The following is a 13,809-nucleotide window of genomic DNA, read 5'->3' as shown; positions in this document are numbered from 1 at the left end:
TGTTTTTCTAATTTGAGTTTTGAGGATGTGTAAAATTCTGTAATTACCAGTGTTTTATAGCTTCAGCTAATTCCATAATCTTGTTGTAAACAATCCTTTTTTTTCTCACTTTTTTTTGGTAAAAGATCTGGATGTACCCTGGTTGGTAGTTCAGAATCTTCCAAGGTCAGAGTCCAATAAACTGGATAAATTTGAAGCTGAAGAAGGTTTTGTAGCTGGATTTACTAGCCCGGAATTGAAAGTAAGACCTGCAGGTGCCTCCAACCTTTGGCATTCAGAAAGTGAAAAGATGCTAACAAAGTCTTTGAAAGGGAAAAATGAAGATACAAATAAACCTAAAGTTAAGGTTACTAAGCTCATGAAAACAATGAAACCTGAAAACACAAAAAAAGTCGTGAAACAGAACTCTAAGGACTCTGTGGTCTTAGTAGGCTACAAATGTTTGAAAAGTGCAGCACTGGAAGATGCCTCTAAAAGCTCAGAAGGCAGGCCTTCATATAATGCTAATGAAGGGCTGGACCCTACGTTAAGTGGATTTCCTTGTGATACAAAGACCTGCACCAGGCAAATAAGTCAAAAAGAATTTACGTGTTTGTCATCAGGAACTGAGGAAAAGACTGCTAAGACTGAAGGTGTTCAACCAAGTCAGGGTAGCCCTGTGCACTGTGAAAACGCGGCTATTTTTGGTAGACTTACGATCTCCCAGGCAGGTCCTGGAACTATACAAGTAGATAGTGCTCTGCAACCCAGAGATATACTTGAAGGAGGTCAGCCACCTTCCTCGGGGGTCAGGACAATTGAGGTCAAACCAAGTAATAAGAATCCCTATGAAGGGGAGAAAGTAACTGTTCATATTGGATCGTGGTCTGAGTTTCCGCAAGATGGAGTACAAGGAGAGAATTTGCAGACACCCAATATTCAGACTTCAGAATCTGGAAATAAACTGCATTCAGTAGAACCAGTGCTTGAAAAGGAAGACGTCCATGAAAAAAACTTCCGACACACCAGTGATGTCTTGACAAAAATGAAAAATAATCAGCCTAGTTTATCTACAAAAGAAAGTCAACTTTCTGTAAGTGGGGACATGACTAAATTACCAGATGTTAGTGTGACATATGCCTCTTCTAGGTTTTCAGATTCTGGTATAGAAAGTGAACCAAGTTCTTTTGCAACTCTCCCCAACCCTGATCAGGTTTTTGAAAATGTTCAAGGGCAAAGTGTGTACAATACGGAGAGATTATTTCCTCAGCTTTTGCTAAAACCAGACTATGCTATAAAAAATGCATTGGAAAGCCATTGTACTGAGAGTACCAGCGCTGTAAGTGAAATACAATCATCCCTGACATCCATAAATTCTTTGCCTTCAGATGATGATGAACTCTCACCTGATGAAAATTCAAAGATAACTATTGTACCTGAATGCCAGCTAAGTGACAGTAAAACTGTATTGGATCTTGGAGCAGTTGACTTGCCAAAATGCGATGACATTAAAAAATCAAATATCAGTTTGCAGCAACAGTGTGTTCTATTTTCAGGGCATTCAGATAACGAAACTCTGTCTATACATTCCTCTCTCTCAGGAACAAAAGATCTTTTAGACTTAGTTGTTTCAGATGAAGTTACATCTACTGATTTGAAAAGTAACAGCCCACAGACAGACCTTGGCACAACTTGCAAGGGCTCTCAGGACCTCGAAAGGCATCATAACACTACAGAAGAAACAGTTAAATTGCATTTAGAAATTACTTGCTTGAGTGAGCCATCTGTTGTTTCAGGTTCTTCATCTGTAAGTGCAGGGTATGAGGTTGAAAAAACAAATGAAGGAAAACATAATGAGCCTTTAGAACTAAAGGAAACGGCGGAAGAATTGTCAGCAGCTAAAAGTGAAACTGGTACAGATAATCCTTCTCCCACCAGTAGTACTGATATTGTAAAACAAGGGTTTGTAGAAAACTATTTTGGCTCTCGAAGCAGCACAGATATTTCAGATATTTGGCCTATGGACAACAGCAATCCTGTTAGCCCTCAAAAAGAAATGTATGAAAAGCAAATTATTTGCTCTTCCCAACAAGATGAGGAAGAAGAGGATGATCAAGAAATGATTGAAAACGGGTATTATGAAGAAACAGACTACGGTATATTAGATGGAGCTTCCAGTGCTGACCAGGATCATGGCTTAGCAGAAGAAAGAGCCCTGAGATCTGAAAGGATTGATAGTGGGCATCTGCGAGACGGAATGACTGTGCCTCCCGTCTGTACTACTGGTTGTCTGTCTTTTCCATCTTCTCTGAGAGACTCTCCTTGCAATGTTATATGTTCTTCAAGGAATAAATCTGATGCAATTACACAGCAGCCAGGCAGCACATCCTACAGCACAGCTTCATCTATTTCCTGGTATGAAAGCTCCCCAAAACCTCAAATGCTAGCGTAAGTGACTGTTTTAAAACAAAGTTTATTTGCTTTTAGAAATGATGTTAATATAGTGTAAAAGGGGAAAAAAATGTGGTTATGCTCAAGTGCCCTCAAGACAGTGTCTTGTGGATTCTGTATATTCAGTAACATCACATTTTAGATGTTAATATGGAAAATGTGTTAGCACATAATTCCTTATATGATTTACATTGCAATTTCATGTGGTTTCATAAACTTCAAGCAAAATGCATGTATCTTGTTTCGTTAATATGTTCCTTTTTTAAAAATAAGCATTCAGCTGAAAAGTGGTGATGTAGTGGCTACTGAGCATAAAAATGGTGTTTAATGAAATGGAAGCTGTTAAAATAGCATATACAGAAAAATATGCTTCAAGTTTAAAAACATAAAAGCAAAAAGTATCTGTAACTTACTGTCCATTCTATTTGTTGTGAAGCTATTTTGCAATACTGGACAAGATTACAGCCTTATTTTTTAATCTTAACTTCAAATATCCAAAACGTAACACCTCTAAATTACACTACAGTTTGGGTACCAGGAAGGTCAAATTTAGAGGAACATTGGGGATCCCAGATGCAAAAATAGGAGTTTCTGTGATAATTCCTGCTGCTAACAGAACATGGGAAGCAGCAGCTTAATGCGCTGTGTTGTATTGGAAGCAAAATGTTGCTATCAGAATGAAGAAGGCTTGGAAGAGAAGTAGGAACAAGGAGAAGAATCAGCGGACAAAAGAGATAAAGACCGGACAGTTTGTGGTAAGCAGGAGGAAGGATCTAGTGATTGTGGAGGAAACGAGACTGGAAGTGAGAAGACAGAAATGTAGCGTTGAGATAATGGGGACTGGCATGGACTAGGTTGAAAAGCAGAGACTATTTTATGGCTTTCTGTAACAATAAAAGAAAGAGGGCACTCAGAGTAAAATCAAGGACTTGGCCTTGGGGAAAGCAGTCACGTGGATGGTGGGGCCACAGGGACTGCAGAGGGCAGGAGCTGCTTCTTGGAGACCAAACTTGGGTACATCTCATTCGTTAAACATTCTTGTGGTACAAACTAAGTAAACTCTGCTGCAGAGAGATAAGACCAGCTCTCTGCAGTGGTCTCTGTTTAGGCCGACTTTATTGAGGTTTGCTCTTACCACTTAGTGAGGAATGAGCTAAAGAAAAAGCTGGGGAACCAGAGAGCAAGAAGTAGAGTGAGAGAAAAACAAGGAGCAGGCAGAAGAGGACAGGCTGTGGGTTGACGCCGAGGGGTCATGTGGAAAAGACAAATAAAGGAGAGAAAGAAGCATAAAGCTTTTGGCATGAAGCAAGTCTGTTTGAAGCATTGCAGGGAAAACTGATATGCAACTTTGTAGAAAGGTCATACACAAAGAAACTACAGAAAGGAGAAGCAGGAGGAACTCTTGGCCCGTGGGCAGCTTATAGAAGCTATAGCGTAAGCCCTCTCCTAATAGGTAAGAGATCAGAGGTCTGGATCTAGTTTCTTCTGACGCAAATAACAATTGTTCAGCATATTAAAGGAACTTTATAGTGAGCCAATTCAGCACTACCTCTGCTAACCTAGGAAAATAGGTCTTAAATTTGGCAAGAATTATCAGAAGTCACTGGATATCTTTATCTTGACTTTACAGGAATTAGAACCAGATCTAATGTTGTTATTGCAGTTAAACAAAGCTGTAGCTTACTCAAGACTGGAACTAAAGCAGAATCATCTATGGTTTCAGAAATATTTTACAGATAGCAGAGATATTCAAAGGAAAGAAGAGTTGATCTTAGGGTACAGATTTTGTTACAGAGGAAAGGGGACTTTAGGAAGCTGAAATGAAGAAGTATTTTGAGGAACTGGGTTATTTTGTGAAAATAGTAATTTGATAAATATCTTTTCTTCATATCGATTACATAGAAGACAAAAGTAAAAAGTCAATAGAAAACTGTATCCTAGGATACCCTAAATTTGTCTGGCCATAGTAAATGTTATTTTATCATAAGTATTGTTTCATTCCAGTTTCCTCCAGGCTAAAGAAGAATTGAAGCAACTGAAACTTCCCGGATTCATGTATAGTGATGTTTTCAAACTGGCTTCTTCAATACCTTACTTCAGTATGGAGGAGGATGACTGTTCAGGAGAAGGAATACATCTTATAGTCTGTGTCCATGGCCTAGATGGTATGCTGGGAAATGTGATACTGAATGAGATGGCAGTTCAGATTACCAGTCAGGTTTAACTTTTGTTATTTGAACTGTGAACTGAACACTTCAGGAATAGGTTCACCTGAGGGAGTTGGGAATCTGACATTGTATTGCTATGTTTAACAATGTGTTCTAGAAATACATTTAAATTAAGAATTTTGTGTAACATTTGTCTTCAGTAAAACTTTCAAGTGCATAAACCCGGTGTATGGCATAGTTCACATTAGGTACATCCTCCAGTTTTTACATCATCTAGGTGTTTGTCCGTACTGTGATAACAGAAGAGAGATAGTAACAAAACAGCTTTATTTAGAATTTGTAGTGTTACATTGTCAAGGAAAATAAAAGGTGTGTATACTCTTATTTAAAAAAAAAATGTGTGTGTAAATTGCAGGCAATTGTTTATTAGGTTTTAAAAGGTTAGATCACAGAGTGACTGAATGGTTGAGGTCCAATTCACCTGCTTAGAGCAGGGTCACCTACAGCAGGTTGCCCCAGACCATGTCCAGTGGGGTTTTTGAGTATCTCCAAGGACAGAGACTTTGCTATAGTAGAGATGAGAAAATCTCTTGCTAAATGAAAGAAGGTAGGAGAATTTAAGTAGTGTGGAACAGAAGGGTTTAGAGTAGTTCAGCTGGATGGGATCTACAAAGATCTTTGATTATAACGATTATAAGTGCCTGAACACTTGAGGGCTAACCAAATGTTAAAGCATGTTGTTGCGGCCACTGTCTAAATGCCTCTTGAACTCGTGACAGGCATGGAGCAACCACCTCACTAGGAAGCCTGTTCCAGTGTTTGACCACCCTTACGGTGAAGAAATTTTTCCGAATATCCAGTCTGAGCATCCCTTGGTGCAGCTTTGTGCCATTCCTGGACATCCTCTCGTTGGTTACCAGTGAAGAACAGACTGGCACCTCTCTGCACTTTCCCTCAGGAAGTTGTAGACAGCAATGAGGTCGCCTCTGAACCTCCTTTTTTCCAGAATAGCTAAACCCAGTGTTCTTAGTCTGTCCTCACAAGACATGCCTTCCCGCCCTTTTACCAGCCTTGTTGCCATCCTCTGGGCGCATTGAAGTTTGAACATACTCACCTGCTTTTATTTCAATATGTATGTGCATGCTAAGAAATGGCACCCCCTGTAGTTAGGAACCTATTTCCCATCTTTCTGCCATTAACCTTTTTGTCTCATTTTGAGACAAAATGCAAGGAGACACGATACATAGAATATTGGGCTGGACTAACATTGCACAGCTGTCTTGTTCATTTTTCAAATTTCTTAGTTAAAGAATTTTAAAATAACAAAATAGCTTTTCTTTCCTCCTCTGAGCAGAAGGCATCCGTTATTAAGCTCTTCTGAAACTGAACTCAGAAATCTTCCTTCTTACTAGTGTAGATGTTTGTGTGCTATTGTATGCTTAGAGTTAACACAAAAGTTAACGTGGCCATAAAAATTGTTGTTATAAGAACATGTATTCAAAGCCTTAGAATAATCCATATAGTTAGAATTTTCTTGTAAAACAGTACATAAAGGTTCTTTCCTATTAATGAGATTTATTTTTTTTCTCTAAGGCAGAAAGGGTACCCTTTCTTCAAAAGTATGCATGATCACTGATACAGAAGAATCTTCAGGAGTCTTATAAACTAGCTTTAGTTGTCTCGTATACCAGTCTAAGCATATCTTTATCTACTGATGGTCCATTTTGCCTTTTTACTGTGTGAAAAACTTTACAACTTGCCATTATTCCTTGCTGCTTCACCGAATCCTTTAAGCTAGTTCTGAGTTCTTTAATTGACTTTTATTAAAGTTAATTAGGTTTTCAAGAATTTAACGTTCACAGTGCTATGTATCTGTTGGATGCTATAAAAAAATGAAACGCCTTCCTAAATCCTTGCTTTTTTAAAACGGCGTCTGCAACTGAATGTCATTTTCGTTTTGGCGCTGTATTTGACATTGCAGTTTATCTTCCTGAGTCTCGCTGAATTTTAATTAGGTCTGAGAATATCATTAACTGTGTTTAAATATAAACTTGTGCCATAGGTTCATTTCAGTACTCTAAATGCTTTTATTGCAAATTCACTTTGCAGTATATAACTCCTGGTTGTTTTTCCTTTTAAGGTAACAGCGCAGATCTAAGATTAGTGAAGACTTACATTGAGCTAGGGCTGCCTGGAGGGAGAATAGATTTTCTTATGTCCGAAAGGAATCAGGTATTTACTAAAAAAAGATTTTTTGTAAAGCAATAAACACTGTACGTTTTCAGACATGTTTATTTAATAGTACTATTCTATGCAGTTTAACACATTCTATATGTTTTTATTGTATTCCAGCAGAACCTGTGAATTGTTCTGTGGCTTGCATTAAAGTAGTTACAAAGCCTAGTATGACATTGAAGGAAAATATGTAAGGAGAAGTATTTGTTGTTGCCATTTTGTTGTGTATACTGATATCTCCTAAATTCTCAGTATTATCAGTTAGGATTGTTTATAAAATACTTTTTTATATTAATGGTAAAAGCACTAATAGTAGAAACTTCTGTGGCAAGAAGGGAGATGTGTTATTTTGCAGGATGTAATCTTTTGTCAGCAAGTTGCAAGATCTGCATCATGACACTGAATCCATATCAAATTACCTTGGTCTTCATCTTTTGTGAACTTTATTATTTTCAGATGAAGTAAACTTCGAAAAGCACAGAAGACTAATTTTTACATGTTCGTTTTTTTGTGTTACATATTGTATTAGACATACTTCAGGGAAGTATTAGAACAGAGTCTCTTCAGCGGCTCAGAGGAGAGGTTCACTTAGTGCAGTGGTGTGTTTCTGAAGATAGCTGCTCGGATGCTTTGAGAACAGGCTGGGCAGGCACTGAGCCATGCTTTCTCTTCTATAGCACTATAGTTTTTGGCAGTCAGCAGTTCTGAAACTTTGGGATTTGTGAATTCTGTTGAGACCAGTGAGCCTAATAGCTACTGATGGACATCTCTGCTTAATGTTGGCTGATTTGTTTTTGAATGATTTTACTTACCGTTTACACAGCATACAGATTAATTCCATGGTTCATATACATGAATAATTCAGTTGCAAACAAAGAAATTTAAACCAATCCTACATCTTGTTTTGGGGGAAAAAAAGTGTCAGTAATTATTCCCCATTTTCTGCTTCAGTTAATCAAGTATTTCCTAAACAAGTATAATTTCTCCCTCCTAAGGAGGCAACTGAAGAGGCCTACTTCATTTAGTATTTCTCAGGAACACCTGTGGAACAGTTCCTGGATGATATCCTTCTCTGCCCATTTTCAAACTTCTTGTCATTTAAAATAGGTTGGTCAGAACTTGACAGGGCATTGAAGATGTTTGTGCACTATGAAATTACAAAATGGTATATTGATATTTTCTGTTCTTTCCTGACTTTTCTATTGTGAATTATTTTATAGAACACAGATATACAGATTATTGATTACATGTGTATTTAGGGCTGTTTTTCCCTGTGTAATATTATTTTGCATTTCTTTCCATTTTATCACCCAGTCATACAGTACTATAAGATTCTTCTGAAATTCTGGTCATTTCTAGATTTGATTATCCTGGATATTTGGTTTCGTTTACAAACTCTGATGTCTTGTTATTCTCCTTCTTCCCTTTTTCAGGTCATTTATCAATATGTTGAACAGTACAGATTATAGCGTAGATCCTTTGAACTTGTGTTGAAAAGTTTTAGGCAAGCTTTGCCTACCTCTTTTCAAATTTCTTACCGTTAATCATTGTAGAGAATCAGCTATGAATTGGGAATAAGGCTTTAAAGTTTTTTGTTTGTTTGTTTTGAATAAACAACACTTATGTAGACTCTGCTGTTGCAGTAATTGTCTCATTTTTATTTCATGGGCAGTGTGATTTAGTTTTGAATATGTAGTTGGGTCTTCAGTTTCACTAAAGATAAGATTATATGTAGAGGAAGGCATGGAAGTAAGGCTGGTTGTGTCATGTTGTTAAGATTTGTTTTGGTGTGTTAGAAGAAAGTAGTCTAACAATAAAATGTATATTACTTTATTTCATGTTACAAGAAAAAAAAAACTCGAAAAAATGAGAATACCTAGCTGTAGTGTTTGTATTCAAAGTTAATATAAATGCTTTTATTTGTGTGTTGTTAATCGAAACACTGGGAATAAGAGTTCAGACTGAATGCAGAATGTATATTACTGCATTAGAAAACACAGTTGTTATTTTTTATTTCTTTTATTTTACAGAATGATACCTTTGCTGATTTTGATTCCATGACAGATCGCCTTTTAGATGAAATTATACAGTATATACAAATTTATAATCTAACCCTTTCAAAAATCAGGTAATATCTGTTCTATACTATTTATAGAAATAAACTTAACAGTAGAGCCCTTTGTTGTTCTGAACTGTGATGCTCAGAAGCAGGCCACAAGAGAGAAGGGAAAGAGAAATTCATGAAGGGGGAGGAATAGGGAAAAGGAGGACGGAAGAGAGAGGGAATTCCCAGCTGAAATAAAACTGAACAGTATTGTGAGTTCACTGAGTCCTGTTGGTGGTTGTAGGGCAGAGTGAGTTACTCATTACATTTCCGGAACTGCTGTCCTGTGCCTCCTCAGAGATCCTGTGTGGTAGTGGTCTGTGGTAAAACTGATAATATTTTGAGAAAGTAGAAGGAAACCACAGCAGCGCTATTTCTAGATCAAGTTGTCTTTCTTCTGGTTTTAGTCTCTTCACCAAGTATGATACGGCAGTTTGTCATTCCTACAGGAAAGTTCAGTGTGACATGTGACATTAAAGGGAAGCTGCATGAGAAGAATACTTCATTATTTTGATTTTCTGATTGTTTCATCTGCTAAAAAGCATGTTTTGCATCGTAATACAGAGGGCTCATCCCAGTGCTCTTCCTCACTTTTTTTAGTTATTTTCAGGGTATACCTGTTCTGTTTATTTTTTCACAGTAGGGTGCACCGTTTGGGAAGACTTTCTTACTGACACAGCTGGAGTTAGCTCAGTTAGATGACAGGAGCAAATAATGTCCGACTTCACCCATTTGCTTAGACATCCTCAAATTATCCCTCTGTAGTGGGTTTTGACTCACTGGTCGCTGTTGTGTATCCTACAAGTTTCTGCATACTCATGTATTTGATAGGCCTTGTTCAGCTAGGGAAAACTTCTAACATGTTTAAATGTCATCTCACTTCTTAAACAAATGTTAATATTTTGAGATTTGACATGGTTAATTTTGTCTGATTTGGTGATTTTTTTTAAAAAAAAAAAAGCATTGTGCGATTGTGTCTGTTACGCAGAGTGCGTGTGAGCACCCTCGGCGTCGGAGGCTTCTGTACCCACCAGCACACACTGATATTTTCTCTTTCCTGTGGTCAGAAGGCAGTGATGGATGTATCCACCCAGTTCCTTCTCATTGTTCATATCTGAGAATTGAAGTCTCTTCTGGTTTGCTGCATATTTTCTCATAAAACTTTGGATTTGTAAATATTTTTTCAGCTTCATTTATTGCCTGACACTTGAACAAAAAAGAAATTGCAATTTTTATTTTAGCTTCCTTTTCAAGATTTACAGTCGTGTTTTGGCTTCACGAAGCAGAAGTCTCCATCTATCAACTCTCTCTTTTCTTAAGAGAAAGTTATGTCTATCAGCAAATCCTGCAGCTGTTTCCTGGTAGCTGCGTGAGAGATCTTTCAGAAAGATGTGCTTATGTGCAAGTCCTTGAAGGGATAACCCAGAAAGCCCAGGAAAGTACTCTTGAGAAAACCTCTGTTGAAGTAGCCACTGCGTTCCTAACTCATTTTGGCTGTCCCACTGTGAAGGAAGTGGGCTTTGTCTAGCTAGCCATGCTCTCCTGAATGGTGCTAGTTTCTCTAAAATCTTCTGAGTACTGAAGGTAATCTTCTCTGTACAAGTGGTACTCAATAGCCGAGTCAAATTAGAAATCAGCCTCCAGACCTGTAACGATGCCATAAGGCAAAGAGGACTGGGCAGTGCCCTGTCTTAGGAAAGCCTGCTCTTCTACATCCAAAATCTTGCTATAGGCAAAATGGAGCACACCTTATACACAGAGGTGGGTAGTATCTGTTCTGGAAGGGGCTCCTCAGGGCAGTGGTCACAGCATGGAGCCTGCCAGAGTTCAAGAAGCATTTGGATAGTGCACTCAGACACATGGTCTGATTTTTGGGTGGTCCTCTGGGGACCAAGGAGTTGGACTCGACGATCCTTGTGTGTCCCTTCCAACTCAGGATATTACGTTAGGCTCTCCTTCCAGCAGCTGTCAGAGTCCTGAGGTTGGTGGTTTCTCTCTTCCTTCAGCAGAACAGAGACAGAAGTCTTACAGTCAGACATCAGCATTTGGGGCTTCACTGGCAGAAGAATGATGTTCTTGGTGGCATTTTCTACCCCCTTGGCCTTGGGTCTGCCTGGATTTATTTTCTCGTATTTTTGGTCTGCCCACATGATCTTTCTTTTCATTGTTATCCAGTTACTCCGTTTTTCTGTTCTCTGTTGTCCCTAACGCCATTTTTATTTCCTGACTTACGAGACTGTGCTTCTGCAGTGGCCATTAATTGGCTGTTGGGGACCTCAGGCATATGACAGCTGTGTTTGCACTCTTCCATGCTGTGTTTTATGCTGGTGATACACCTTTCAATCCATACGGAACATCTATAAGTTTTATTACTAGAAACTACAGAGAAACTAAACCAACTTTAGACCTGACTTGTTCCTTGACTGCTAGACAGTTGTTGTCCCAGCTAAAACAAACTAAAATCACCTCAGGCCAAGACAAGTCATGAGAAATTCTGAGATTCTGTACTGGCCAGTCAAAGCAAAGCTTCGTGCTTTCAAAGTCATATTTAGCGTGCTACATTTTTGTACTGAGATAATAAGAGGCTCTCCATGTACCATCAGAACCCTGAGCCATACTGTATTGTCAGCTTAATGAACCAACATGTTTGGTACTGCCAGAGCTGATACCTGTTACCGTACCCATACACCCACCAGCAAGTGCATTGGTTTGCTTTGAACAAAATCTTTGTTCTTAGAACAACGTGGCTAGGAAGAGTGAACTGGAATCTTCATTGAAACCAACAGCAATTTATTTCTTAAAAAAAGGGATAAAGAATCGCAGAATACTTTTTGGTTTAACGGACCACTGAAGGCCATCTGGGCCAGCTACCCACTCATATGAGTGCCACCTTAAAAGTTAGATCAGGTTTTGATCTACTTTAAAAAAGATCCAACTTCGAAATTGCTCGGTTACAGCCATTCAAGTTTTGAATATCTGTAAGGATGGAAGCCTTTCCAGGTCATGGTATAACTAGGAAATGAACGACACGCTTTTGCAGCATAGTTTCAGAAGCCATCTTCCTCATGTATGGTCCTATATATGTTTCTGATCACCTGTATTGGACTTTGGCCTCAATGGATTTTTCAACTTTTCATCCTCTTTTAAGTAACTTTGGCTCACCCCTGACCCCCACCCCAAAAAAGGAAATTTTTCATGCTCTGCACACATGAAAACACCTGTTCTCTAGTCAGACTGTGGACTCTGTCTAGCCCAGTCAGCAGTGTCTCATGGTGACCAGAGGTAAATGTTTAGGGAAAGAGTATAAACAAAGGACGTACAATAGGGTATATGTACCCTATTATTCATGTACCTCTTGGCACTTTAGATAGAGTTCCTGAGCTTGATATTGTTTCAGCAATTTCTTTTGTTTCTTTTTGATTATGGCTTTTGATGGATATCTTTTTCTTCCATAAGTTTTTATACTTGGACATGATCTTTCATGTATTAACACAGAAAAACAAGGTTTTACTGTGTGTAATTTCCCAGTATGATCTGAATTTGGAAACCTGGGGCATAAAGCAAATACAAATACTACATTATAATTCTGTTCCTTTAGTGTATTGTGTTAGTGATCCCTTGTATTCAAAAGACAGTAATATTGCCACCTGCTGTTCAGAAATGCATTGTTTTTTCAGAGCATCCCACAGTTGTAGGTATCTGAAACAATGAGTAGCATGAGTTACGTTTTTGTCTTGCATCTTTCAAAGCCTTTCTTCTCACACTTGATTTGAGAAAATTCCTGAACCTTTCTCTCTTAGAAAATCCTATTAAAGGCTTATTGCATGTTCACCTAAACACCTGGGTTTGAACCCAGTACATTACAGTAATTTTTGTTGTTTTTCAAGATCTTTACAAATTAAGAAATGTTTAATCTTTGAAATACATTCACGTAGCTAATTACAAGCATGTTTTTTGTTTGTTTGTTTTTTCTTCTCAAATGGGTCTTCCATGTTTCTGAAGTTTTGGTTCAGGTATGCCCATACTTGAGGATGATAGGATTGACTGATGGATCACTTTGTTTTCCGGTTTAAAAATTGTGGTGCAGACCATCTGCAGGATGAACTTACTCAATTTCTGTGGGCATTTTCTTGTTCCTAAAGAAATAATAATAATAACCTACAGTTTGGGTTTTCTTGTATGGTCTTCATGATGTACTCCAAGAGAATAGTTTTAAATCTTAGTATTCAAGAGATTCAGCAACTCAGCATTTTAGTTTTCAAGCACACCCCTGTTGAGCTTTTAATGTGATTTTGACAACACAGAGGATACATATTTTTTGACTCAAAGTTAGGTAAACATAGCAGGCTGTGGCAAAGAATTTCTGATACTGCAGCAATTTTGAAAATCTAATAGTAAAAGTGACCAGAAAAAATATGCATATATTGTTAAATTGTGTTTTGGTAACAAACAAGTAGCCTATTCCATCACACAGAAATGTACGGTTATGTCAGAGTTTAGGAGTGGCTCTGCAATTCTGTGGCCTAATGTTTGATTTTTTTTGTTTAGCTTTACGTTGGAATTTTCAGAGCTAATAGTTCTTGCATGGGAAGAAATTGAATGGTCAAGTAATTTGTTAGCAGTGTATTTTATGTAGATATTGGTAGCTTTGTTGCAGCTATTTTTGTCAAAGAATGCAGTGATACAAAGCATATTGGAAGGGTGATACTACGGATATAATGTGGCAGTTAGGTGATTCAGCTAGCGTAGTTCTAGCATAGATTTCCCATATATTTTTGGATGGTGGCTTGTTCTCTCCAAGTCATGAAATTACTTCTGTAAAACAGGAAGACAACTTTTCCCTTTTAATTTTGTCTGTCTTGCCTGTACCAT

At 38.0% G+C, this 13,809-nt stretch overlaps 1 protein-coding gene across 7 annotated transcripts in view; it reads left to right on the top strand.

Moving 5' to 3' along the window:
* FAM135A (family with sequence similarity 135 member A) overlaps nt 1–13,809 on the top strand; it is an 83,113-nt gene that overhangs the window by 56,150 nt on the left and 13,154 nt on the right. For 6 of the 7 annotated variants that reach the window (XM_080584088.1, XM_080584087.1, XM_080584085.1 and 3 more), the window contains 4 exons: nt 126–2,427; nt 4,435–4,595; nt 6,739–6,830; nt 8,864–8,961. In XM_080584088.1, coding sequence (XP_080440214.1) covers nt 126–2,427; nt 4,435–4,595; nt 6,739–6,830; nt 8,864–8,961 — 2,653 coding nt within the window. The remainder of the gene's footprint in view (nt 1–125; nt 2,428–4,434; nt 4,596–6,738; nt 6,831–8,863; nt 8,962–13,809) is intronic. The other variant, XR_013948133.1, reaches the window with a different exon arrangement.

Source organism: Anser brachyrhynchus (genome assembly GCF_964034855.1).
Source record: "Anser brachyrhynchus genome assembly, chromosome: 3".
Classification (NCBI taxonomy): domain Eukaryota; kingdom Metazoa; phylum Chordata; class Aves; order Anseriformes; family Anatidae; genus Anser; species Anser brachyrhynchus.
Note: the sequence above shows the minus strand (reverse complement) of the source record. Positions and strands in the feature narration are given on the sequence as shown.